Below are 24,914 nucleotides of genomic sequence, written 5' to 3'. Positions count from 1 at the left end.
CCCAGCCTCATTTCTGCCTACAACCAGTTCCTGTATACATAAATAAATAATTAAAAAAAATAAAACAGATGAACTAGTAATGCAAAATAATTATAAGCTACCCAATATTGATGACCAAAGTGAGGTTTCTGGGGCTAAGAGGTAGGTTGAAGTGGGAAATGGTCAAAGGGATAGGTAGTAAGAGAAAATATATCAAAATTTACAAAATAACATCTTCCAATGTTGATCCACACTTAGCTATGTTTACCAATACAAGTTAAAATGTTTTATGCACTATTAAGAGTGAATAGACTTTCTCTTGAAAAGGGGCGATGCTGGCACAGAGAACACCCATTGGCAGTGCAGTACCAATTCATGAGAGGTGTAAAGTGTAAGGAGTAAAAGAAAATTAAATTGTCACTATACGAGGCGAGTAGGAGGAAAGCTTCATTTGTAGGGAAGTGTCTATGGTTTAAAATACAGAATTTGTCAGTTGCCTGACGTTAAATTTTAAGTGGCTGACTTCATTGCTTCCATTTTTTGTACTTTTAAGCGTTATAAATTTTGTAATAACTCTGAGAAATGTTTATGTATGCTAACTGTGAAAAGACAAAAATTGAATCACAGTAAGATCTGAACTACGCGAATTACCAACACATGCTCAGGGGCCAGCCGCTAGAAGGAAATCCATGTGTTGTTTCCCGAGCTTGAGAAGAAATCTCACCTCCCACCGCCCCCCTCCACCACCCGTCTTTACATTTACCTGTATGTTCTCTTTTACAATAGAGTGTCCCAACAGCAACTTTTTGTCAAAGGCCTGCCGAGCGTGGAGTCGTGTGGCACGTGAGGGACCCACGTGTGCGGAGCACCCGTCGCCCGCCGAGTCTGGCGCGCGGCTACCTTGCAATCATTTGGTGCACTCTCTGCTCCTCAGGTCGGGGACCTGGCCAGCTCTCAGGTTCCCCAACCCGCCTCCTAGGTTGAGCGCACGCTGCAGTTCAGCCGTGCGGTCCAGCCGCTCGGTGTAGGACGCCCCCTGGGGAGCGTAGACACCACGCGTGGAGCACTGGCGCCCTCACGTGCCCGGCCGGGGAAGTGCACGCGCGTGCCTTCACTTAGAGGAGCCGCGAGCAAGGTGCCCTCCTCAGGCAGACCCTCTTCCTTTCTTTGGGCTTGGACTTCTCAAAGGCACCTGATCCCCACCCATGGGGTAGAGGAAATTTCCAGCATGACGTCGGAGACTTGCCCCCCTCATTAATTGTGCTTTTTCCTAATCGTTTCCCCATAATCCCAGGTAATTTTAAAAAACCTAGCCATCTAGCCATTTATCAATACAAGAACTGGGGTACAGGCCTGGAAGTGTGGAGGTGTGAGAGGATTCCCCAGAGACAGAGTGGGGAGCAGAATGGGCAGACTGACTGAAATACACTGCTGAGGGGAGCGGTGGGCAAGACAGGAGAGGATTGCCTGTGCCATGTGGGTCAGCTCTTTGGTCAGGGATCGAACTCGAGCTGAAGTGGCCAAGGACAGCCTCGCCGTGCTGTGCCTTAACCAGCTGTGCCACCAGGGAGGGCCCATCCCAGATCTTTTTTATTTTTTACTTATTTAAAAATTTTTTAAAAATGATTTATTTATTTATGCATTCAGAACTGGGGTACAGGCCAGAGGTGCAGGGGCAGTGAGAGGACTCACCAGAGACAGAGCGGGGAGCAGAACAGGCAGATCAACGAAGCACACTGCTGAGGGTCAGGAGAGGTCTGCTGTGCCATGTGGTCACCTCCGGGGCAGGCGGGGATTGAACTCATGCAGAAGTGGCTTTAGCTTCTTAGTGCCGCACCACCACGGATGGCCCCCTCTTTTTTATTTATTTTTTAACTTTGAACTTCAGGTTTAATTCCTCCATCCCCAGGAAATGTACATTTACCTTCAATTATCATTTTGTTTAGAGGGAGAACATGATGTCAGAGGAGCAGGGGTCTGCTGCCAGAATCCTTGGGTCTCTGCTGCCAACTAGACATGCAGGCTTGGACAAGCTGACTTCAAGCCCCCATTTCCAGGAACAAAACCACTTCTCAAGACCGTAGGAGGGTGGAACAGTGCAGGGATGCTGTGGAATGTACACAGGCCCTCTTCATGTGTGGGGCCCTTCCCCTGGGTCTTTGCTGGCTGGCCCACGTTTATGCTTTCTCCCGAGGCTCCCACTCTTCCAACACACCACGTTACATGTGCTTCCTGACTCCTACTGGAGTGGAAGTTCGCCGAGGACACTCAAAGTGTGTTCCTGTTCAGGCCCTGTCCACACACTGAGCAGAGTGTGGCACAAAGGCCGCCCTACTCGCTTCCTGCTGCCCTCAATGGCTTCCACACCCTCCTCCCATGTCTGTCCCAGGCTCCCAGATGTCGCAACCCTCAGACTGGGTCTGCGTCCTGTCTTGGTGCTGAAAGTCAAAGGCCCAGTATGGCGAAGGCACTTGACAAGTGCTGTAGGGTGAAGGAGGTAGGGAAGAATACCCTTCTTCCAGAGCTCTGCCTCTCTGGGGGACTTTCAGGAAGACAAGGGCCCCACTGAGTGCCCAGATGTGCACCTCAGGTGCTGAGGGCTTCCTGTTGTCCTCTAGGGGTAGGGGTAAGGCTGTGAAGCGTGTGTGTGTGTTCCTCAGAACACAAGGTGACGTGCAGACAAAGATACCACAGCAGCCGGGAATAGAAATAACTAGTGTATTGATTTAGGGAGGAGAGCAGAGGTGCAGATGGGAACTGGGGAGGCAGGGGGTCCGTAGTGTTTGTAAAAAACCACTCCACACAGCTTCTTACCCCCCTCCCCGTCCTCCTCTGGGTGGGGTCCCTGTGGGTGCTCACCCTTTCTCCTAGGCCTCCCTCTGCTTCCCCTGTACCTACTTGACCTCAACTTCCAGTGACTAGGCAGAGCCATGCCCAGCTCTAACGCTGGGCAAAGCAAGGCTCAAATGCCTTTTCCCCTTTCCTCTCCCTCCCCCTTAATTCCCATCTCTTGTCTAAATAAAATACAGCAAAAGCAAGCACAGCTGGCACCTGGGACCTTCTAGTCACCCCGGGGCTGGGGCGGGGCTGGAGGCTGGGAAGGGCAGGCCGAGGAGCCTCAGCCGGCTGTAGTGGACCGAGACAGGCAGGGGCTCCCCACCTGCCCTTTAGGCACCTTGTCACGGGGTCCCCGGGGTGGGGGCAGCAGGCAGGGCAAATAAGCAGAAACTAGGCTTTGTAAAAGCCTCCCTTTCCCTTGGCCTCTAGAGGAAGCCCTCTTTGGTTTTAAGGCAGTTTGGAGTTTCCTGGAAGCAGGGAAAAGGAAGGAGTGATGGAGATAGAGGCTTTTTTTTTTTTTGCTCATGTTTTCCCTTCAGTATAAAACCATTGTAGAAAATAACTTCTCTTAGAAAAAAAAAATAGAAGAAAAAACCAAAGGGGCATTTTTCTTTGGCTTGAAGCCCCCTCCCGTGAGGCATGGGGTAGGGGATGGGCACAAGGTGAGGAGAAACGAAGAGGCCTCTGCTTCCACCCCACCTGGCAGGTCCCAGATTACATGATGCTGCAGTTCTGGGGGCTCTAGGAGAGAAAGGGGAGAGATGTGTGGCAGTACCTGGCCCCATGCCACCTTCCCTTACCCTGCCCTGCCCTGCCCTCTAGTCTGGGGCTCAGACCGGAGGGGCAGGATGCAGGATGAACTGCCCAGGGGCTGGGCTGAGGGTGGAGGCTCCCACTCCCCCGGGCTGCGGAAGAGGAGGCTCTCCTCCCCCCCAGGGCCACTTGTCTTAACCCCAACGCCCAGCGCCCTCTGACTAAGGGGTATGGAGGTAAAGCAACAACTCACCTGGGTTCGGGGACTGGAGTCGCCCAGGAGGTAGGAGCGGGTGACCAGACTGTCCCCAAAGCTGCCACCCCCACTGCCCCCCACACTGCGGTAGCGAGTGACGGTGACGCTGGAGGCAGAAGAGCCAGAAGAGATGGATCCGCCCACCTGGGCTGCGGAGCTGGCGGAAGCCTTGTCGGCAGGCTGCCCGCACGTCCCGCACAGCACGGTGCGCGAGCGCAGGTTGTACTCGGCAGGGTCCCCTGAGCTGCTGCAGTGAGAGCCCTGAGGAGGGAGACAAGGCTCAGGCGGGACGGCGGTCTGGGACTCACTGCTCAGGCCCCAACCCAGGGCCCTGGCTGCTGTGGGCTCCCAGGTACCAGCTGGGTGCAGGGGTGGTGAGGAGGTTGGCAGGGGGCTATGTTGAAGAAATAGAGGCCCCTGGGGCTCAGGGGCTGGGAGGAGGGGCAGGGAAGACATGCAAGGGGACAAGGATCAGGAAGACTCGGGACAGGGAAGTGGAGCTGGGTTGACGCTGACTCGGCCCTACTTGGTCAGAGCTGAGCGGAGGGAGAGTGAGCAGCAAGCCTGCTGGGCAGCACACGTGCAGGACCAACTGGGCAACGACAGGAGAGGTTTTGCAGGAAAAGTGGGAATAACGAGAGGACAGGCATGCAACAGGAACGGGGAAGGGATGGGAAAAGAAAGGCATGCAACAGAAATGGGGGGAGAGAGGCAGGGCTGGGCGCCCCACTTCTGTCCTCCCATCCCCTTCGCAGGAGACCAGTCCAGACCCGCATCCACAGCTCCCATGGAATACCCCATGGCATCAGAAGTTCCCACTCCCTTCCTTACCAGAGTAGGGCACCCAGACACCTGGGTCCCCTGTTCAAGGTATAGGGAGGAGAGAGAAGAAAGGCCAGGGCAGCAAGTGAAGTTCCAAACGTTCTTTAATGGAAAGACTTTTGGCAGGGGGAGGCTGGGGGAGGCTGCCCCAGGCGTGGCTGCACCCCAGCAGCCACGCAGCCTCAGCGGCGGCGGCCACTCACGTGGTGGTGGAGCAAGTCATCTCCGTCCTCATCGTCGTCGTCTTCAACCACGGTCACAGAGCGCACCAGCTTGCGCATGGCCACCTCCTGCAGGGACATGAGGCCAGGTCTGAGGGGGAGGGGAGCTGGGCCAGCAGGGGTGAGCACTGTACCCACCCACTGTGCCCCACCAGAGCCTTTCTTTGTGGGCTTCTGGCCTTTTGTCCAGCCTGCTGCTTGCTTTGTGGTGTTAAGAGTCAGGAAACCTGAGGGACACCCCACCAACTTCTCTGGGCAAGCGACGTCTTTAATAAACTACCTTCTACCCCTCATGCTGCTGGGGCATCTTGTGTGCCTACTCAGTGGAGGGAGCTAGGAGAGCTGGAGGTGGTCCCGAGAGGTGGTTCTCTCCGGGCGGAGGCGGCCAGCTCCTATTCCGGCCACCAGGGGCCACCCAGCGAGAAGCCCACATACTCACTTCCCCGGTAGAGTTGATGAGAGCCGTGCGCAGGCTGTTCCCACAGCCCCAGGTGTTCTGCGCCTTCCACACCAAGTCAGTGGGGGGGCTATGGGTGGCCCCAGCTCCCGCAGCCCAGATCTGTGGGGAGAATTAAAGGACACTCAGCTCGAGCACTGTCGTCCTCAGGCCAACCCGGCCCCCCCCACCCCCCGAGTACCACACGCCCCCTGCCACTCACCGTCACCACTTGTCCAGCCTTCAGGGTGAACTTCGGTGGGAAGCGGTAGGTCAGCAAGGGCTCGTCTCCATTCTGGCGCTTGATCTGCCAATTGCCCATGGACTGGTCCTGCGGGAAGGGAGGGGGCAGATGGGGAGGCACGTCCAGGTTCTCCGTTTCCCAGGCAGGCCACCATCGGGAGCCCCTCGGTTCCTCAGTGCCCTCCCGCTCAGGGATAACAGCTGCGCTCAGTGGGCACCTGGCTGCGCCAGCACCTTGATACTTTCACCTGCCTGACACCCCAAAGAGTTAGGAACTTTCTGACTGCAGATTTACTCACAGGAGGAAGCCCTTGCTCTGAGCGGTTAAACAGCTTGTCCAGGGTCTCACTGATGAGCCCCAGCCAGGGTTTAAGACGGGTGTGGAGGAGGCACACGCTGGCAGCCTGACGCAGGAAGCCCGTCTCCATCCTCACCCCTTCATCCCGGAGTCCTGCCTCCCGGGCAGCCACCGTGGGCCCCACAGGGCTTACCTCGTTGGATTTGTTGCGCAGCCGCACGAACTTGCCCTCCTCATCCACCTCCTCCACGGCCACGCGCCCACTGGTGCGCGCATGCTGGGAGAAGCTGCTGCGGCTGCTCTCCGCGGCCTCCAGCTTGCGCTTTTTGGTGACGCTGCCCCCGCCCTGCGTCTGGGATGAGTGGGAGGAGGCACGGCCACGGCTGCGCTGAGAGGTTGGACTGGGAGACAGGCGCAGCCTGGGGAGGGGGGACAGGTGGGCGTCTAGTCAGGGCCGGTCCAGGCCAGCCGGTGCGGGCCCCTCCCCAGCGCCTCCTGCGCTCACCTTTCCTCCTCGCCCTCCAGGAGCTTGCGGTAGGCGTGGATCTCCATGTCCAGGGCCAGTTTGATGTCCAGCAGTTCCTGGTACTCATCCAGCTGCTGCTGCATCCTCGCCCGCATTTCTGCCATCTCCCGTTCCTTCTCTGCCAGCAGCCGGCGGCTGGTATCCCGCTCACGGGCCAGCGAGTCCTCCAGGTCCCGCAGCTTTGCTTCCTTGGCTGCCAGCTGGGGAGTGATGGGGTCTTATGAGGTCCCAAGAGCCCCAAGCATGGAGCAGCAGGGACTGAGGTGAGAGGCAGAGGACACCTAGCTACCCTCCCATCGCCGGCTTTCAGTGGTCTACACAAGCTTCCCACTATTTACCTGAAATCTCATTCTGAGGCCAAAATCTCTCTTTTTGTCAGAAATGGCACAACCAGCTAGAACAGTATTGATACTTTTAACACCTCATACTGAGTCTCCTGGCAGGGAGGTAAAGAGGCTCAGCACGAGTTCCCTTGTCAAACGGGAAAACCAAGTCTCTGAGGAGCAAAGCTCACACCAGCAAGACGAGAGGCGGTGCCGGCACAGCGGTCATCTGCCGGTGAGCCCTGGGCCCTGACTCAGCCTGGGGCCCGGCATGTGTCCCTCTCTCCCCTCCCCTTCTCACCCCATGTGCCTACGTTCTGCCTAGACTACGGCTGATGGGGGAGAGGTGAGGGGCCCTCACCTGCTTCTGGAGCTGGCTCAGCTGAGCCGACATGCTGTCGATGCGAATGCGAGACTGCTGCAGCTCCTCGTGCGCGGCCCCCACCAGATTGCTGTTCCTCTCGGCGGACTGCCGGGCATTATCCAGCTGCAGAAGAGGACACCGAGTTAGGGCTGAGGGGCTGGGGGTGGAGGGGGAGGAGTCTGTTGCTGGGCAGGGCACTACTGCTGCAGCCTCAGGTCCTGGGCCGCTCAGCTCCAGCCCAGCCACCTGCTCCCCAGAGACAGTAAGGTGCAGCACCTTGGCAGAATAGGTCTTCTCCAGCTCCTTCTTGTACTGTTCCACCTGGTCCTCGTGCTGGGCCCGCAGCTCCTGCAGGGCATCGGCCAGCCGGCTCTCAAACTCACGCTGCTTCCCATTATCAATCTCCACCAGCCGGGTCTCATGGCGGCGCTTGGTCTCACGCAGCTCCTGGAAGGAGTGGTCACAGAAACCAAGATCGGTCTTGGGAGGCTGAGACCTAGGGGAAGTTCTGCCGGATCCTAACCCTGAGTGGAGTCACTATGAAAGTACTATTCAACTTAGGGTTCGGGGCGGGGGGCAGCTACCCCCACTTCCCAGTCACCAGTACAGGAAGTTAGGCAGGCGAGCATGCCACACCACCCAGCCCCAGCTCCGGTGCCCTCGCCCGTAGATGGCCATCCCCACCTCGCTGTAGATGTTCTTCTGGAAGTCCAGCTCCTCCTTCAGGGTCTGCAGCCTGTTCTCAGCATCCACCCGCCGCAGCATCTCATCCTGAAGTTGCTTCTTGGCCTCCCCTAGGGCTGCCTCGAGCTGAGAAGAAGGGAGCAGACATCAGGGAGGAGTCACAGGACATCAGAGCTGGCAGGAAGCAGAGAAGTGGGCTGTTCCCTGTATGTCCCTTTATGCACACAGGACTGTTCCCGGGTAGGGGGAGAGTCTTGGGTGCACACGAGACTTGTTTGCTCACTCACAGTAGCTATTCTGGGGAGGGGCTGTGCTAACACACTGCCCAACACAGCAACAGCTATAAAGGAGGGGAGCGCGAGATACAGAGGGAACGTGAGGGAGGAACCAAAGTGCTCGGCATGGTCAAGGGATCGCGTAGTGATTAAGACCCAAAGGGCAGGTTAGTGGGCACTGTCCGGGGGCACTGCAGTGACTGAAGGGGCAGGAGAGGGAGACCCAAAGGTGTGGGTGTGAAGGCACATGTGTCCTTCAGGGCCTGCAGAAGGACAGTACTGCTAATGCCCGAAGCATGGGGGCCGGGGAGTGATGAGAGGTGACTGGACTGTGTCTTATCTGCCACAAAACAATCTTCTGGGGTTTGAATAGGGAGGCATCTTTCTTAGGTTTTCATCTCAGAAAACGGAGGCTAGTGGGTGCAGCTGGGAGACTGGGGGGCAGGTGGGCCTGAAGGCAGAGAGCCAGAAGAAGACTCTCTGTGGCTTCGTAGCTGGCATGCCCGTCTCACGCCATGAACTACAGCAACAGGACCTGGGAGGGGAGAGCCCAGGGCAGAAGCTTGGCTGCTGACTCTAGCCCTGGCCCTGCTTTGAGCAGATGAGGCTGTGAAATTGGGAACAAGTCAGCTTCCTTGATTTTGTTCCCCAGCTTGTCACATGAGAGATCAGAGGTTGGAACAGATAGCAAAGTGTTTTGAAAGTAAAGACTGAGGCATGCCTGCCAAGTCAGGCATTAAGAATAAGCATCCCAGGCCTCCCTGGTGGCACAAGAGGTTAAGTCTCCACACTATGATGCTATTAGCAACCACAGCAGCACAGAGTTCAATCCCCAGCCAGGGAAGTGCTCACATGGTCGCCTGCTGCTCCCCTCAGCAGAGTATTTCAGTAGATTCACCTGTTCTGCTCCCCACTCAGTCTCTGGTGAATCCTCTCAAACCCCAATGTCCCGCAACCCTGGCCTGCACCCCAGCTATTGTATCCATAAATAAATCTTAAAAACAAAAAATAAAAAACAGAAAAAAAAAAACAAGAATTCTGTGTGTAACTGACTGCCAGTTCCTGATTACGGGCTCTGGAGGGCCACACTCCTCTCCTGTCTCCCAGAGAGGTCACAGCTGTCCATAAGAGGGCCAAAGCAGGGTGGATGCAGGACCAAGCAGTTCATTGCAAAGTTAAATGGAAACGGCTGCGGGTTACTTAAAATCCACCATGCTGGATGCCATGGACAATCAAGGAGGATATGATGTGGACGAGGTGGGCAAAATGACACCAAGACAGGTGATTGGCTCTGATGCCAGGTGACAGGTCAGACCAGGTACCTTCAGAGGGCAACTGGGGTGGAGCGGGAGTGTGCATTTGTTTGGGGCCAGGTCGCATCATGGGGAGCCCTGGACGTGGCCTCACCTTGGCCACTTGCCCCCGCAGGTCATGCAGCTCGCTTTCCACTGTGCGCTTCTCACTGAGAGCGGTGCTCAGCGCAGCCTCCTTGGAGTTGAGCAGAGCTTCCAGGTCCTTGAGCCGGGCTTGGGCGGCCAGCAAGTCTCCCTCCTTCTTGGTGTTGCTAGAGAAGTGAAAGAAGAGTGTTAACGGAGTCAGTGTCTCTAGAGAGAGCTGGGTCCCCAGGGAGAGGGGGCTCTTGCAGGCAGAGGTGGTGGCGACTTGACAGTACTTCAAACTGCCGGGAGAGGGCGTTCTTGGCTTTAGGTTGGTTTGCCAACTGACTCTGGGGCTGGACTCCCACTTCCTGCACGATCCCCAAAACCCCCTTCCTGCTTCTCCACCCTTCCCATGACTCAGTGTTTAGGAACGTGCCTGGGGCCAAGGACACGTTGCTGGTCCCACGAGATGAATGCTTTTCCCTTTCTCCCCTCCCATTCCTTCCCAAAGAGACAGGGGCACCTTTGTCTCCTGCCCCTTCCCACACAGGGCCTTAACCTTCTCTTCCCTGACTCCACCCACCTCCCATTCAGCCCATTCTCTCTCTCCAGGGACCCAGACAGCCAGGCTCCCCACCCTGGGGTCTGAGTCCCTGAGGCTTCTCAAGCTTGGGCCCCAAAGATGTGGTCACCAGAACTGTGGAGAAGGACAGTGGTCAAACCTCAGAGATACCCTGGATGAGGGCAAACCGGCATGCGAAATATTGATCCTTTCCGTTCTCAGAACCAGTCTGATCCCCTGATCTCGGCACACAAAGGGGTGCATCCTCCCTCTCTCTGGGCCTTACTAGAGCCTGAGAGAATGCTGAGCCATGGAACACAAGGCTCAAGTATCTGGTTCCAGACATGGCTTCCAGGCCTCCGGGTCCACCTGGGTTCCAACTTGGAAGCTCTTTACTCCTCAGACCAGGCAAAGCTTTAGCTAGAACCAGTCAAACAGGAGTTGCCTCTGCCACTCCTTCTACTTTCTGGTCATTTTTGCTGGACAGTGAACTGGAGAGATAAAAGGATCCTATTTTCAAAAAAAAAAAAAAAAAAACCCTCTGGGTTACCCAGGAACTTTCCACAGATGTTCTCATCCATTCACCAATACTAAGTGAGAAAAAGTGTGTGGTGGGAAAGCTCAAAAGGTGGCTCCAGCCACCATCTGTAACTCGTCAGTCCTGAAGCACGAGCGCACACAGCAGATGGAAAAAAGGAAAACCGAACGTGGGCAGGGGGAAAAATCTCTCTTGGAAAGGAAAAAAATGCCCCTGCCAACATTTTTCTCCTGCCATAAAATCCCTGCGCTCCAAGAGACCCAGCAATTCACTGTGAAGCAGGATGGAGAAGGCCAGGCTGGAGGAAGCTGCTGCTCTCCTACCACCTGCTTAGCAGATTCAAACAGAAGCCGCCTCCCCTCCCACTGGGCTCCACTGGGAAGGCGAGGGCCGCCGGAGGGGAGGGGCAGGGGAAGGACATGAAGTCCTCCAGGAGGGAGCGTGCCCAGCCCGCATGGTGACTCCCTCCAGGCCACACCTCAGAGCAAGTTGTTTAATGCAACAGAGGCTATCTCCTGTGAAAAGAGGCCCTTCCAGACTGGAGGATGTCTCCCCTCCTCCGGCTCAGTCAGAAAAGCTAAAAATAAAGTCAAAACCCAGCTCAGGTTTTGGCTGCCATCAGGCCCAGCCCCTGGCTGGGAGCACAGCCCCAACTTTCCATGACTTCAGAACTTTTCCGAAGCTGAGGCAGCTGCTGGGGGAGGAGGGAAGAAGAAAAACCACTGGTAAAGTGAAGCGACAGCAGACAGACTCTGAGCTCCTTGGGCCAGCTCAAAGCCTGTGGGGACTTCCCAGAAGAGGCCTCTTTTGCCTGCAGAAGAAGGCCTGCAGGGACAGACGCTCTCAAACATGGAGCTGAGGAGTTTAGAATGGGTTCAGCTCAACCCCTCCTTTTATAGCTGAGGGAACTGAGGCGCAGGGAGGGAGGTGGATGGCTCCCTGTGGAACACTGCCAGCAGCAGAGGGACAGGGCCCCTGGCCAGTCCGGCCACCTAGCAGAACTGCACTGTGCCCCCTCCCCCCCACTGCCTTCCCAGCCACAGGTCCAGAGACAGGGTGAGGGCTGGGAGAAGCAGGAAGGGGCCCATGCCTGGGAAGTCATCCCCAGACCCCACCCCTGCCTCCCAGGCCTCCTCAGGCCCAGCAGCAGGCCCAGCAGCGAGCTCCAGCAAAACCCAGTGCAAAATCCAGTGCCAGGCGGATGGGAGCTGAGGACAACAGAGGTGTGTGGTCCCAGGGCTCTGGGAGCAGCAGCCTGACAAACAGCAGTAGTTTGTCCTTCAGTCTAACCTCCTCCCTTCCCACTGCTCCCTATGGTGGTAATAATAAAACAACAGTAAGACGGCACTTACGCGCTGCATTAGGTACCAGGCAGTTTTAAACATTACGGTGAACTCGGCCTTCACCATCACCCCACAAGAGAGGTGCTCTGCGAAGTGACTAGGGAAACCGGGACACAGAGCTGTGTCCGAGGCTCCTCAGCGAGGCAGCAGTGCTGGTGCTGCACAGCATCAGCACCTGCCAAGGGTCTGAGGAAACGGGACTATTTTCCTTTCCCTTTGGGAGGCTTTGATTAGCACTTGAAAGAAGGACAAAGACACACCCTGAAGATGAGGAAGGAAAACCTCTAGCGAAGAGAGGGAAGTGAGGAAGGGCTTCTGCGGTTTCCTCAGTCATGCAGGGGATCTCCTATCCGTGGGAAGGAGCCACCATCACCCATGGACTCGTGACTCAGACCTCAGGAGCCACACGCATCGCCTCTAGCCACCCCACCAGCCCCAAATGCTGCCTCCTCCCTCGGCAGGCTCTTCAGACCTAGCAGGGACCCCCACAGTCACTGGCCAGGGCGGAGCTGCTGCGTCTTGGTGGGTGGTGGGTGGCTGGGCACACTGACGGACATGCACATGGGCTGGCAGGGAGGACCAGGCGGAGCAGCAAGAGCAGGGAAGGGTGGGAGCCAGGAGCTTCGCAGGTGACTCATCCCCAGGCAGACAATGCCTGGGCAGGGGTCGGGGAAATCCTCTAGTGCTCACAGGGGAGACCCTGCCTTCTCCCTGTCCAGCCCGGCCCTGCGCCTGGCCAGGGGCAGGCCTCCCGCCCTCATGTCCACCAGGTTCCTCAGGCACAGGAGTGGCTCCATCCCAGTGGCCTCATGAGGCAAGAAGGGCTGGGCATCCTGTTTCTGACTCTTCCCACAGCTGGCAAATCTGATTTCAGAAGGAGGGAAGGGAGTGGGGTGGGGGAGGGGAGGGGAGGGCAAGGTGGAAATGGGCGCTGCACTGCTCCTAAGGCTGGGGCCTGTTAGTTAACCTGGCAGGTCGGGGGAGTCTGGCTCCAGGGCCGAGCAGGCCAGCTCTGGGGGGCTTGGGGGTGGGAAAGCGCCCAGTGCAGCCAAGGGGCTGGTGGGCACCAGGCCAGGCGTGGACCCGCCCACTGAGTCACCCTCCTCGCTCAGCTCTGACGCCAGATATGGAAGCCAGAGCCAACCGCAGGGCTGTTTGGGCCTGGTTGCTGGGAGCAACTTGGTAGGCCCCAGAGACAGGCCCCCATTTCCTCCCTCGGGCTAGGAAGACGCGAGGGGCAGAGAAGTCGCCCGGGGCTAAAAATAAAACACGGGCTCCCTCAGGTCCACCCTGTCCCCTTACAGACCACCCTCCCCCCTCAGCCTCACCAGCCCTGAGCGTTCCCCATCGCTGGGCGAAGACCCCTGAAGGGGGCGCATGGAGGCAAGAAAGGACTCTGGGTGCCTGGGTATATCCTTCCTCACAGGAAAGGGCGCCCCCTGTGGCTGGGCGTGAGGGGTCGGGTGAGGGAAGAGGGCCCTGCTCTGGGAGAGGGGGCAGCTTTCGCCATCCTCCAAGCATCTGGACCTCTCCTCAGGCCCAGGTCCCGCTGGAGACGGGGCCTCTAACGGCACCACAAGCCACACGGTGCCCAGCCGCTTCTTCCTGTGTCCGAAGCCTCACTGCCTGCCTCCTTCCCTCCGTCCAAATCCAGCCCATCTCCGCCAGCCCCAACAGCCCCGCCTTGTCGGGGCAGCTCCACCCACCCTTCCAAGCGGTCAGCTGTTGCTTTACCTGCTGCTTGACCCGCTCCCATTTTAAGTTGCTTCTCAGGGCTTTTCTGAATGTCCCCATCGGTTCCCAGGTTCCTAGAGGGATCTTAGACAGATGGGGAAACCAAGGTCTGGAGAAGGCAGGCTGGGACACTGAAACCAGCCAGCATGGTCAACAACACAGACCGCATGATGCACGTGGCGGTGGTGGCAGGAAACAGCACAGACTCAGGGAGAAAGGCAGCCGCCTGCTGGGAGACACCCCAGCCAGCGACAGGGGCCTAGTGAAGGCGCTGAGACCACACCCCCACACCCCCATGGCTGTGCAAAGCCACCCCCAAGCCACAGGAACCACCACCTGGTGGCTTGGCTGGTTTGTGGGTCGCCTCACTTTCAGTTAGGATGTGGGAGCCCCGCCCCACTCTGGTGTTCAAGGACACTGGTCTCGGAAGGAGCTCTTGAAGAGAAGAGAAGGCAGGTGTTCCCGGCCTTCAGGTACTTGGGCCTTCTCCAAGCCCCACCCTGTGAAGCTCAGAAGTCTTACAACCAGAAAGCCCCTGGGACGATAACCAGCACAGCCCCCCACTAGTACAGGCCCACACCCACAGCAGGCATGGCTACCACAGGCCTCTCTTGGGCAGATCCCACCACCATGTCTGGGTTCTGGAGCTCCTCAGATCCCCTTCCAGGGCCACCAGGCTCCCAGCTGTCCTGCCCCCAGACAATGCCAGGTCTTAATTCCAGGCAGAGGGAGGGCTGGAGTAGGGGAAAGGGGGAGCCAGGCAGGGGATGGATAGGCCTGTGGACATGTTCAGACGCAACCCCAGCACAGGCTCTGGGGCTGGCCAGGGGCCAGGCCTGAGTCACAGCTGCTGGGCGTATCAACGTGGCATTGTACAGCCGGCAGAAGCCTGCGGCCGGAGGCCAGGGCACTGGGGTCTGAGACAACAGACGGCTGGCTTCCTGACCAGCCATCGCTCGAGCTCCCCTGCCAAACTCAACTTTCCTCCTTCCTGATCTGTTTCTCCAGGAGTCATTCCGTGTTATCACAAAAATGCAGGGGGAGGCCTGGGGACAGACAGAGAGAAAGAGGTGGTGGCCCAGAGATGGATAAGATGGCCTAGGAAGAGGCAGAATGACCGGGGGTAGGAGGCAGGGAGGAGGCCACTGACCACAGGAGGGACACTCTGGGGATTCCCACATGAAGTTGAGTCAGCAGTCCCTCCTTCGGGCAGGTTACCCTGGTGGCTCAGGAGTATCAGCCTGACAACATCAGCTGGATTGCCCTCCATGATGCGGAAAGGAAGTGGGGGAGGACCCAGGACTTCAGGTCCCACAGCATTCCAGCTCTGGCCTGGGGAGATGAAACCCTCTCTCACAGCCAGCAGAGGGTGTCAGGGCTTTAGGAGGAAGGACAGTGGGCTTGACCATCCCCAGCAGTCTCCTCAACACAGAAGGGCCCCTTGAAATGAAGGGTCTCTAACTCCCCAGTGACTCTAGCGAGTGTCTTCTCCTTCCCTCTGTGCCCCATCTCATTCAACTCTCATCATCCCCCTTGGTGCTATAAACAAGAACACACTTGGAATTCTCAAGAAGTATCTCCTCAGCCTTTTCTGCTCTCAATGGACAAGTGCAGGGTCTCCGTCCACTCTGCCCTCTACCGTGACTCAGCGCCTCTGCTGGCCTGGGAACCCAGCCAGAATTACTCCTGACTTCCACAGGAGGGACTCAGGCTTTCTCTCCCACAATAGGACAAGGGACACCTCTCCCAACCTCCCCAAACTCTGTGCCCTTCCTTAAGGGATGGCTAAGGGCCAAGACCAACTCACAGCTCAGCCTCAGGTTGGGGAATGGGTGCAGGCAGGCAGAAGGCAGCAGCCAAGGTCCCCCCCTGGTTCCAGGCACATGCTGTCCAATCTTGGCCACCCTAAGGCTCTAAGAGTCCTGCATTCCTTGGGCCTCCCTGCTAGTCTGTCCCTCTCCCACAAGACATAGTTCTTACGGCTGACTTGAAAGAGGCAAGGAAAATGAGGCGTCCTTTCCCACTACCATAACAAGCAAAGTAAAAGTCAAGAGTATAAAGCCATGGTAATGAGCCACTTCTAGCAAACTGCTCTAAGAAACAGAGAGGGCATCAGTTCTTTTCATTCTGATGGGAAATACTTCTGTTGTGAGCAGCATTGGCTATTCACAATATTCACATTAATTATATTTGGTAATAATATTTATAGCTGGGTCTTTTAGGGGACTGTTTTCTACTTTGTGGGTCATGTACTACTTTGGAACTTGAGGGATCTCTGGAGATCTGCTCTAACACTTTCTTTTATAGCTGGGCAAATCCAGAGAGGGGAGGTCATTTCCAAGGTCACACATCAATCAATTTAGCGGCAGGGCTGAGCCTAGAAATAAGGACACCAAGGGTGAGTAGTGCTTCCACCACTGTGGCTGCACTGCTGAACCACTGGCCTCTGGTTAAAGAATAGGACACCCTGCGACCACCCCCGAGGAACTCATCTCGCTCCAAGGACGTTACAGGTCAGCCTGTGTCACTTCATGGGTGGTCACAGAGGTGGAAGTGGGATGAACTGCCCTGGCTTCTGGGCCGCTGAGCATGACCTGGTCTTGGCTGCCGCAGCTGCCAGAGGTGATAAGGGGCCAAGGAGGAGGGGAGTGGGGGGAACAGAGAGCACAGTTGGTAGGTGAAGCCATCTCCTGCCAGTTGTCCCCCAGCTGTCTCTCGTTTCAGCCCTGGCACTGAGCTACTGAACCACTAGGGGTGGGACTGGGAATGGGGGCAATGGGTAACCCATGCAAAGAGAAAACCTCAGACTCCTGGAGAGCCGAGACGTGTCAACCAGACAATGGTGGTGGTGAGGCAGCCGAAAACCTGGTAGAAATTACTGTCTCTTGGGCTCCTTAAGTGCTGCTTAGTGGCAAGGTTTAGGTGTACTCTCATCCCCTCTGAATCAGAATGTGGACTTCAGGATGAGGGTTGGGTGGGAGAGAAGATAACACCAAGAGGCTCCCTCAGCTGAGCACCGGGGCCAGGTGACCCTCAAGGGCTCCCATTCTGTGTCCAACAGGCACACAGGTGCCTTTGGGTCCTGACAGATAGTCCCCATAACATGTCCCTTTTTAATTTTTTAAAAAAGATTTATTTACCATATACCAGAGACATTTTGTGGGTGTGAAGTGGGGAATGGGATCAAAAATGGGGGGGGGGCAAGGGGCGGGGAGGAGGAAATTGCACGGGACTATGGTGATGGCACATGGGTGACTTGGTGATGGGAAACCCACGGGGATTACAATTGAGATGGAAAAAAAATGTACAAAATGATGTAAAAATAAACTGTTATATTATTAAAAAAAATTTGATGAAGTGTAAAACGCATGTGAAGGGAAGAAGTTCCTACAATGATATATAGATTAAGTTAGGGTTTGAATTATGGTTATGTTTTATAAAATTAAATAAGTTGTCATCATAACAGCTTTTATATAAGGTAAATATTTACATTAATATTTTTTATTTTTAGTGACTTATTTAAAAGGAAATCTTATATTATTACTACCATCATAAATGGCATTTCAAAGAATTAAAGTCATATTCTTGAAAAAAAAAGGATTTATTTATTTATGCATTCAAGATGTACTGAAATATACTGCTGATGTACTGCAATACACTGCTGAGGGGAGCAGAGGGCAGGTCAGGAGAGGTCTGCTGTGCCACGTAGGTCACCTCCCTGGCTGGGAATAGAACTTGTGCTGCAGTGGCTACGGATAGCTTCATAGTTGTGCTTTAACCCGCTGCACTACCAGGGAGGGCCCATAACATGTCTTAAGACAATCTTAAGACAGGAGTCCCATCCTCTTAGAGCTCTCATGGTCTGTGGGGTACTGGTCTTTTCAGGTCCAGGTAGGACAAAGGCTCTTGATCCAGGTCGTGGCAGGACAGCAGAGCATCCCTGGTCCCAGGGCAAAATCTCCAAGATGCAGAGTGAACCTCAGTCACTCTACCCTACCTTCCAACCTGTCCCCTAAGCTAGAGAAGTAAGGTTAATGGTACATTGAGTAATTGGTAGCCAGAAGGCCTGGGCTCAAATCCTGACCCATCACTCCCTTGCTGTGTAACATGGGACAAACTGCTGCAGCTCTGTTGACTTTGCTGCTCTTATACTTGCTTAGAGATGACTCTGGGCCTGCAACCTCCCTTCTCATCCCCGCCCAGGCCAAGAAAGGAGGGCAATCCAGGAAGTCATTGGCACCCAGGCCTCGTCTGGGCGGAAGAGGTGCTTCTGCTTTGTGGGTCCAGGATCTCCCCACTTCTGACTCAGGTTTCCTCCATCAGTTCCACAAAGGAAGGCAGACTGCCCCATCTTGCAGCCCAAGCCCAGAACTCTGGACTCCACTCTAAACGCACACATGTACACTGCCCACCTGGAGCCCTGGTTCCAGAGGTTCTAAGGAAGGAGGCAGGTAAGAACCCAAATTTGTGTGTGTGTGTGTTGGAGTGGAGGCAGCCCAGAAGATGCAGACATCCAGGTCCCCCCATCCCTCCGGTGGCATCTCTACCCTGTTCTGCTGTCTCTTGTAAAGCCACCAGGATGGGAACAAGGGGGGCAGCATCTGAGTCATCTACCCAGCTGTCCTGACTGGGGTGGTGCCCAGCTCCAAATCTGGACCCCAGGCGGGCTTCCCTGGTGCTTTTCACCCTCTCACTCTCCTCACGCTTCAGTGTCCAGATCCTTTAAGCTCCAGAAGAGAGAGAGGGTGTGTTTGTGTGCTTGGGATAGGGGTGGGGTTCTGCTTGGAGCCCAGTCTGACAATAGAGTGCCCCAAAATCCCTGTATGGTCAAGGTACTCAGGCTGGGCTAGGACATGCCACAGGACCTTATAGGCAACTCTACATCCCAACCCAAGCCTGGCCCTGAACTCTGAGCTCCAATTAAATATTAAACCAGACACCTTTTCTCTAGGCTTTAGTGGGAGGAGCTAGAACAATGCCTTTCTTCCTTTCCAAAATTCTTCATTCTTCTCTTTTCCACATCACCCTAACACAGAGGAAACAAAAGGGAACAACAGCTCTGGGCTTCTCCCACTGGGGACATAGAAGGGAAATGGCACCCCAGTCCAAGACCTGGCTCCATCAGCTAGGATTCAGGTGTGCAGCCCCACCCCCCTTTTCCGGAAGCCCAACCTCCCCACTTAGGATCAGTGGGGGAGAAGAGAAGCAGGTGGCTAAATATAACAAGCTCACACACCACCCCCGCCATGCCCCACGTGCGCACGCCCGCCTGGCGTCCAGGCCTGGACAGCTGCACCAGGAGCCTCGGGATAGCCTGGGGTGGCAGCGTTAGCAAGAGACCAAGACACCACTTGTGCTGTTCCCCTGTCAATGTCTTCCCCAGAAAATACTCTGTTCCTCCACAGGAGCGCAAAGGGGGCTCTGGCAATTGAGTGGACCGGCTCAGAACACTAATTCTGGGGCTCCCCTTACCTGCCTACCGTCTGTCCCGCTAACTGAGTGTTCATGTCACTAGTGGAAAAAGACAAGAGTGTCCCTTTCACCAGAAATAAAAGTCCGCCTGTTGTGCCACACAATCTCCACCTACTCTTCACAAGGCCATAGATCTATCACACTTACTATTGGAGGGGTGGGGGTACGTGAAAGGCTAGAGAACGAGTAAGAATACACAGAAGTTCTGCGAAGAGCATGGATTTACTTTAGACAGAAGAGAGAGGGGAGCAAAAGCATAGACTCCCAGCACTTTATGTGCTCTCTGATCTGGGTCTTCATTGAGAAAAGGGGGATAGAGGGGAGGAAACCAAATTATTGGGGAGCTGTAAGAAGAGGGGGCCTAAACTTTCAGACTCCACCCTCTTTTGAAAAAAAGAGGGTGGAGTTAAATAGGGTGGGGTCGGGTGGGGCAGGAATGGGTGATATAGGAGTGGCCTGGAGCTCCCAACGGCTGCATTTCAAAAATGTCACTGTACTCCAGCAGTCGAATAAGGCAAAGATCAAAAAACGTCAGTGGTGGAGAGGGCGGGCCAGAGAGAGGACTGCTCGGCATGGCTGGGAAAATGAAAGTGGTTCACCCCAAGGAGAGAGACAGGGATGGTCAGAACCCAAACCCTCCAAGACACCAGGCAAAGGGCCAAGGGGAGGTAGCCGCCAGACCTGGGCAAAACACAACTTCCTGAGCCCAGAGCCTCTGTCCTCTCCCTCCCTCCCTCCCTTGCATTCCAGGCCTGGCAGGCCAAGGGCTGTGGGAGCTGCGGGGGAGGCGAGCTGCTCTCCAGGAGCAGTTTGGTGGGCCTGTCACAGTGTAGGCAAGGTGGCAGAAAGGCAGGGGGTGTCCCTGCTCTTAGAAAGACCCTAGGAAGGGTCTTGCTACAGGGGCTACCTACCAAAAAGGTGTAGCCTAGATTCAATCACCTTTCCCCAGCAGCAATGAACATCTGCCAGCTAGGGAAGTCTAAGTAGACAAGTACAGAACCAAGCTGGGCAACGTTGGCACAGTGCCAAGACTACCAAGAAAGTTCTAACAGGACCCTTTCACCCACTCCGGAGTGGAGTGTCCTGGGTGCCCAGATTTCAGCGACCTGGCAGAGCCAGTTCTACTCAGCTCAAGCCCCTCCCCTAGGCTCCAATGGCTGGCGAACCCACCTTGACAGAACGTGGGCCTGCCACCAGCCCAACCTGGCCTCGTCGCCCCTACGGTCCCTTACCCAGAGACCCCTCCCTTCTCGGTCCGGTCCTGACAATTCCCCTTGGCACTGCCAGTCACCCGCAGGGGACAGTTCCGGGGACGGAAGAGACGCTCTGGCAAAGTTAACAGGCGCCAGGATGGAGCCCGGCGGGGGCGACCGACGCCCCCCCACCCTTCCACTGTCCGCCGCGCACGCCGCCACCTGGGCGCACTCACCGCGCTTTGAGCTCCTTAAACTCCTCGCGCACTTTGCTCAGCTCCAGCTGCAGGCGAGCGCGCTCCTTGGCCACAGAGTCGAGGGTCTTGCGGGCATCCCCGAGCTCGGCCTCGTAGGCGGCCTTGATCCCGGACACTTCACGGCTGACCACCTCCTCAGACTCGGTGATGCGAAGGCGCAGACCTGCGTTCTCCGTCTCCAGCGAGCGCACACGGTCGATGTAGATCGCCAACCGGTCATTGAGCTCCTGCAGGTCCTCCTTCTCCTGCAGCCGGGTGATGCGGGTGGGCGACAGCGGGGTGGAGCTGCTCTGCGCCCCGCTACGGGTGGCGCGCCGTTGGGACGGGGTCTCCATGGCCGGCAGGGTGGCAGCGCTGCCCTGGGGGCAGGGGTCCCGGGATGGGCGCGGAGCTCGGGCCGAAGGACAGAGACTGCGCGGGTCGGAGCGCGCAGGCCCGCAAGCTCTCGGCTTACTCCTGGCTGGCTTGGGGATCTGGGCCGGGCGCTGTCGGACCTGGGGATCTGGGCTGGCCCAAGTGTGGATGCGGCGCTCCCGCGAACACTGAGTCACCGGCGCCGGGGCAAAGGCTCTAATAGGTCTAGGCAGTGGGAGGAGGGGCCACCGCTCTTAAAGGGACCGCGCACAAGGGAGGTGGGCAGAGCGGGAGGGGTGAGGTGGGGAGAGAACCTTCAGGCTTCCCCGGAGTCAGGTCCTCTGCCGTGCCCCCAGTCCGCTCAGTCCTTCCTTGCAGCGGGGGTCCGTTCCTTCCCCTCAGCGATCCCCGCTGCGAGTTTGCCCCACTGCTACAGATCTTCTGGGGTAAAGGCAGAGCCCAGGAGGTGAGAATGGGCAACGGGCACTGGTGAGAGAAAGTGGGTGTAAAGAAAGGGAGCTGGGCAGGCAGATCCTGGAGAGTGGGGGGAGGACTGAGGCTGATGCCCATCAGGGTGACTCACTCTTCTTCCAACACTGGCTCCCCTTTTCCTCCCCATAGTAATAGTGAGTCATCTACCCCCCCCCCACATGTGGGCAGCCCATTCAAAGCTGAATCTCATTATGCCAGGGTGGGGTGGGGAAGGAATGCCTGGGTTCCCTGGGGGACTGGGAGGGCAGGCCCAAGCACAGTTTTGGATCCTGAGTTCCTTTGCACCCTCAACTTTGGGGCAGAGACTGGGAGTTTGAATTCTCTTTTCCTATCTTGCTCCAATTTATATCTCTTCAAAATCAAGCACTTGGGCCTTAGACCCAAGCAACAAGCCACAGGAGCTCAAAGGTCAGGAATGGGACCCAAGTGTCCCCTCTCCTCTCCTCCGTTCCTTTGGACCCAAGCAATTGGAAAAAGAAGTTGCCTAATTCCTCTCTCATCAGTCCCTTTCTCTTCCTTACCCCACCCTGCCAACTCCAGAACTGTACTTACTTTTTTCTAAGACTGTACTTATTTTAATGGATAATTTAAAACAGACACCAGAGCTGTATGTGCATTCATCATGTTGCCAGTTCACCAGGTCCCACATTTTTGTGGTTCCCAGAGGGGCCTGAAATGGGGAGAAGGGCAAGAGAATGGCTAGCCAACATTGGGTTGGGTCTCCATCCTGGCTTCAGCCAGAAAGGGGAGCAGGGAGAGCAAAGATACCCCCCCCAACCCTGCTGGCTGCAAAGGCTAGCACAACATCTATCTCTACATTCCACTAGGACCAGGTTGGCTTTGCAACTGGCTTTTGAGGAGGGAGGGGCCAGGCCCTGTCACCAAACAGGATGGCTCAGGTCCCCAGGCTTTCCCAGTCCGGCTCAGCAGCCTTCACCCTCAGCTTCACCAAGGACCCTCTGATCCAAATTCCACTCTGGCTTGCTAATCCTGGCCCTGACCCACGCCCAACTCATCTAAGAATGGCAGAACTGATGCTCCATAACCCATGTACTCTCATTTCTGACCTGGGCCGCCCACAGCTTATTCTCTGATGAAGAACCTGGGAAATTAAATCATGTTGCTAACGCCCACAGCTCCAGGATGTCAGGGTTTCTAGAACACACGAGGGAAGCAGAGCTGGACAGGTCCTCCATTCTGGACTCTGAGTTGGCCTCAGATAGCAAAGGGCTGGGGTGGGATAAGGCAGAGACTCAAGTGTCCGGGGAGGGGACCAGAGACGATGCTGAAGTTCTCCCATCTCTGAGGGTCACTGGGCAATGTAGTGGGCAACCATCATGGCTTGCCCTCCCTGCAGCCCTCTCCTCTGGAGTCTGCCCACCCTCAGAGTCCCAGAAGAAAAAAAAAAGTTTATTGCTTCTCCCTTTTCTGTTCCCCAAACCAGGAATGGAGGTGGGGCGGGCGAGCCACCGACACGTGAGGGGACAGGCTCCTGTTGTTCCCACTGTCTCAGCTTCCCCCCTGGCACAGAGCCCCCCAACCCTACCCAGTCCCAGACTGGCCTGGCTTCCCTTCCTGGCAAAGGAAACAAAACCACACTTAACCCTTCCTATCCTGGACCTCCCCATCTTTGGTGGAAAGAGTCAGAAGAAAGGAGGGGGGTTTCATTCTGAATTTCCCTCAAGGTTCTTTTCAGAGGGGCCCCCACATACACCATGCCCACCACCACTACACCGCCAGAATGGCCTCCATCTGAGGCCTGTTGGGCAACCAGGTCATGGCTTGCCCTCTCTGAAGCTGGAGTCCCAGAAACTTATCCTGAATGTTCAATCCTAACTACAGACTCCAAATGTTCTCCCCTGGGAGAGCATGTAGATCAGTTCCAGAAGAAGCAGAAGAGGGCAGGGAGGGAGGTCCAGAGGAAAAGAACCTACTGGAGTTGGCCGGGGCAGGGCTGGGGGGAGCCCAGGTCCCCACCCTGTCTCTCACTTGCTGTGATGACAGATCTGCTATGGAAGTCTCTGGGTGTCTGTCACATGGGCAGAGGAGGTCTGCCCAAATATTTCTAGATGTTTGCTCTCAAGGGGGATGTCCGGTGGCAGGGAAGAAAGGGAAAGGTAAAACAAAGCACAAGTGGCTAAAGAGCAGTGAAGGACTGAACTGGATAGTGACTTCCAGAAGCCCAGGAGCTGGAGCACTGACAAGTTATATCCAAATGCAACGGCTGAGGTCATGGGGTGGTATGGGCAGTGCAAAGGGCACTGTCTTGAAGACCCATGAACCTTAGCAGGGCTCCTCCGTATTCCCAGAGCACCCGAGTCTCTCCTGACCTTTCCTCCTAAACGCGTTGTGAGGGAGAGGAGGGACCCAGTCTTCACCATTTGTGTCTCTAGCTCACAGATGTGCTCGGTATTTCTTAAATGAACAAATGCCTCTTTCAGCCTCAGTTTCCTTATCTGTAAACTGGGGATGCTGCAATAAGCTGCAATGTTGCGATAGGTAATAAACATTTGAAAGAAGGCTTTTTGAGAGGAGGGAAATTTGGGGGTTTCGCAGAAACGCCTTTTACATAAATAGTGAACTCACTTGTTCAACAAATATTTCTAGAACACCTATTATGTGCAAGCACTATTCTAGGTACCAGGGATACAGCAGTAACTAAAACAAAATCCCTACCCTCATGAGGGGAATAGTCAATGAATGCAGGACAAAATTCAGAGTTTGTTAAAAGGCAGTTAAGTATTACAGAAATAAAAATATAAAGTGAGAGCCTCCCTGGTGGCGCAAGGGGTTAAGTATCAACAATATGAGACTATCAGCAGCCACTGAAGCACAAGTTTGATCCCCTGGCCAGGGAGCTGACCCACATGGTATAGCAGACCTCTCCTGTCTCTCCTGCTGCTCCCCTCAGCAGAGTATTTCAGTCAATACATCTGTTTCTGTCCCTGGTAAATCCTCTCAATCCCTCTGATCCACTCTCAGGACAAATATCAACAGTGACTCCCTTATACTTCTTTTAAAATATATATATAAGCATTGTTTATGGACTGTTTACTCCATGTATGTGTACCTAATGATTGTGTGTCATTAGTAAGATATATATATACATGGATGCAGTACAATCCTATATATCCTTTAATGGTAGGTTTCCTCTAATGGTAGCATTTATCACTAGTAAAATGTCAAAATCTTGAATATCACATTGATCTCATACTATTAACTAAATGCTTCATTCATATTTTCACATTTTATATGCACATGTGTTATTGTGTGTGTGTATTTCTGTACAGTTGAGTTTATGGAGATGCATGTACCGCCTTCACAATAAGATGCAGAACTGTTCTATCACTGGGAAGTGACTCCCTATGCTTTTCCTTTACAGTCAACCACCCCCTATCATTAACAATAACCATAGTCTGTTTCCCTGCTCTGTAATTTTGCCATTTTGATTTCTAAAATAGTTGTATACCAAACAATTGATATTAAAATGATCAAAAGGGGTCAAAAAAGGGAAGTGTAGAACACAGAGATTATATTCACAGGTGATTTGGGGGTGGGAATTTCATGGGCAT

At 55.3% G+C, this 24,914-nt stretch overlaps 1 protein-coding gene across 1 annotated transcript; it reads right to left on the bottom strand.

Annotated features, from left to right (window-relative positions):
* Positions 1–2,683: 2,683 nt before the first annotated feature.
* On the bottom strand, positions 2,684–21,144 carry LMNA (lamin A/C). The gene is made up of 12 exons (XM_004693834.2): positions 20,476–21,144; positions 9,426–9,582; positions 7,744–7,869; positions 7,336–7,506; positions 7,057–7,182; positions 6,352–6,572; positions 6,040–6,265; positions 5,529–5,636; positions 5,309–5,428; positions 4,852–4,938; positions 3,824–4,087; positions 2,684–3,558 (listed from the first exon to the last, which is right to left on the bottom strand). Exons 1-12 carry the CDS (start codon positions 20,829–20,831, stop codon positions 3,532–3,534), a joined length of 1,989 nt encoding a protein of 662 aa, XP_004693891.1. The 5' UTR covers positions 20,832–21,144; the 3' UTR covers positions 2,684–3,531.
* Positions 21,145–24,914: the final 3,770 nt, after the last annotated feature.

This window comes from Condylura cristata, unplaced genomic scaffold (assembly GCF_000260355.1).
Source record: "Condylura cristata isolate star-nosed mole 26May11 unplaced genomic scaffold, ConCri1.0 scaffold00040, whole genome shotgun sequence".
NCBI classification, from domain to species: Eukaryota; Metazoa; Chordata; class Mammalia; order Eulipotyphla; family Talpidae; genus Condylura; species Condylura cristata.
Note: the sequence above shows the minus strand (reverse complement) of the source record. Positions and strands in the feature narration are given on the sequence as shown.

Coding starts and splice junctions, on each gene's coding strand:
- LMNA (XM_004693834.2), bottom strand. CDS start 20,831: ATGGAGACCCCGTCCCAACGGCGCGCCACCCGTAGCGGGGCGCAGAGC. Junction 4,088..4,851: donor ATGACTTGCTCCACCACCAC/GTGAGTGGCCGC, acceptor CTCCCTCCTCAG/GGCTCTCACTGCAGCAGCTC. Junction 3,559..3,823: donor ACTCCAGTCCCCGAACCCAG/GTGAGTTGTTGC, acceptor TTTCTCTCCTAG/AGCCCCCAGAACTGCAGCAT.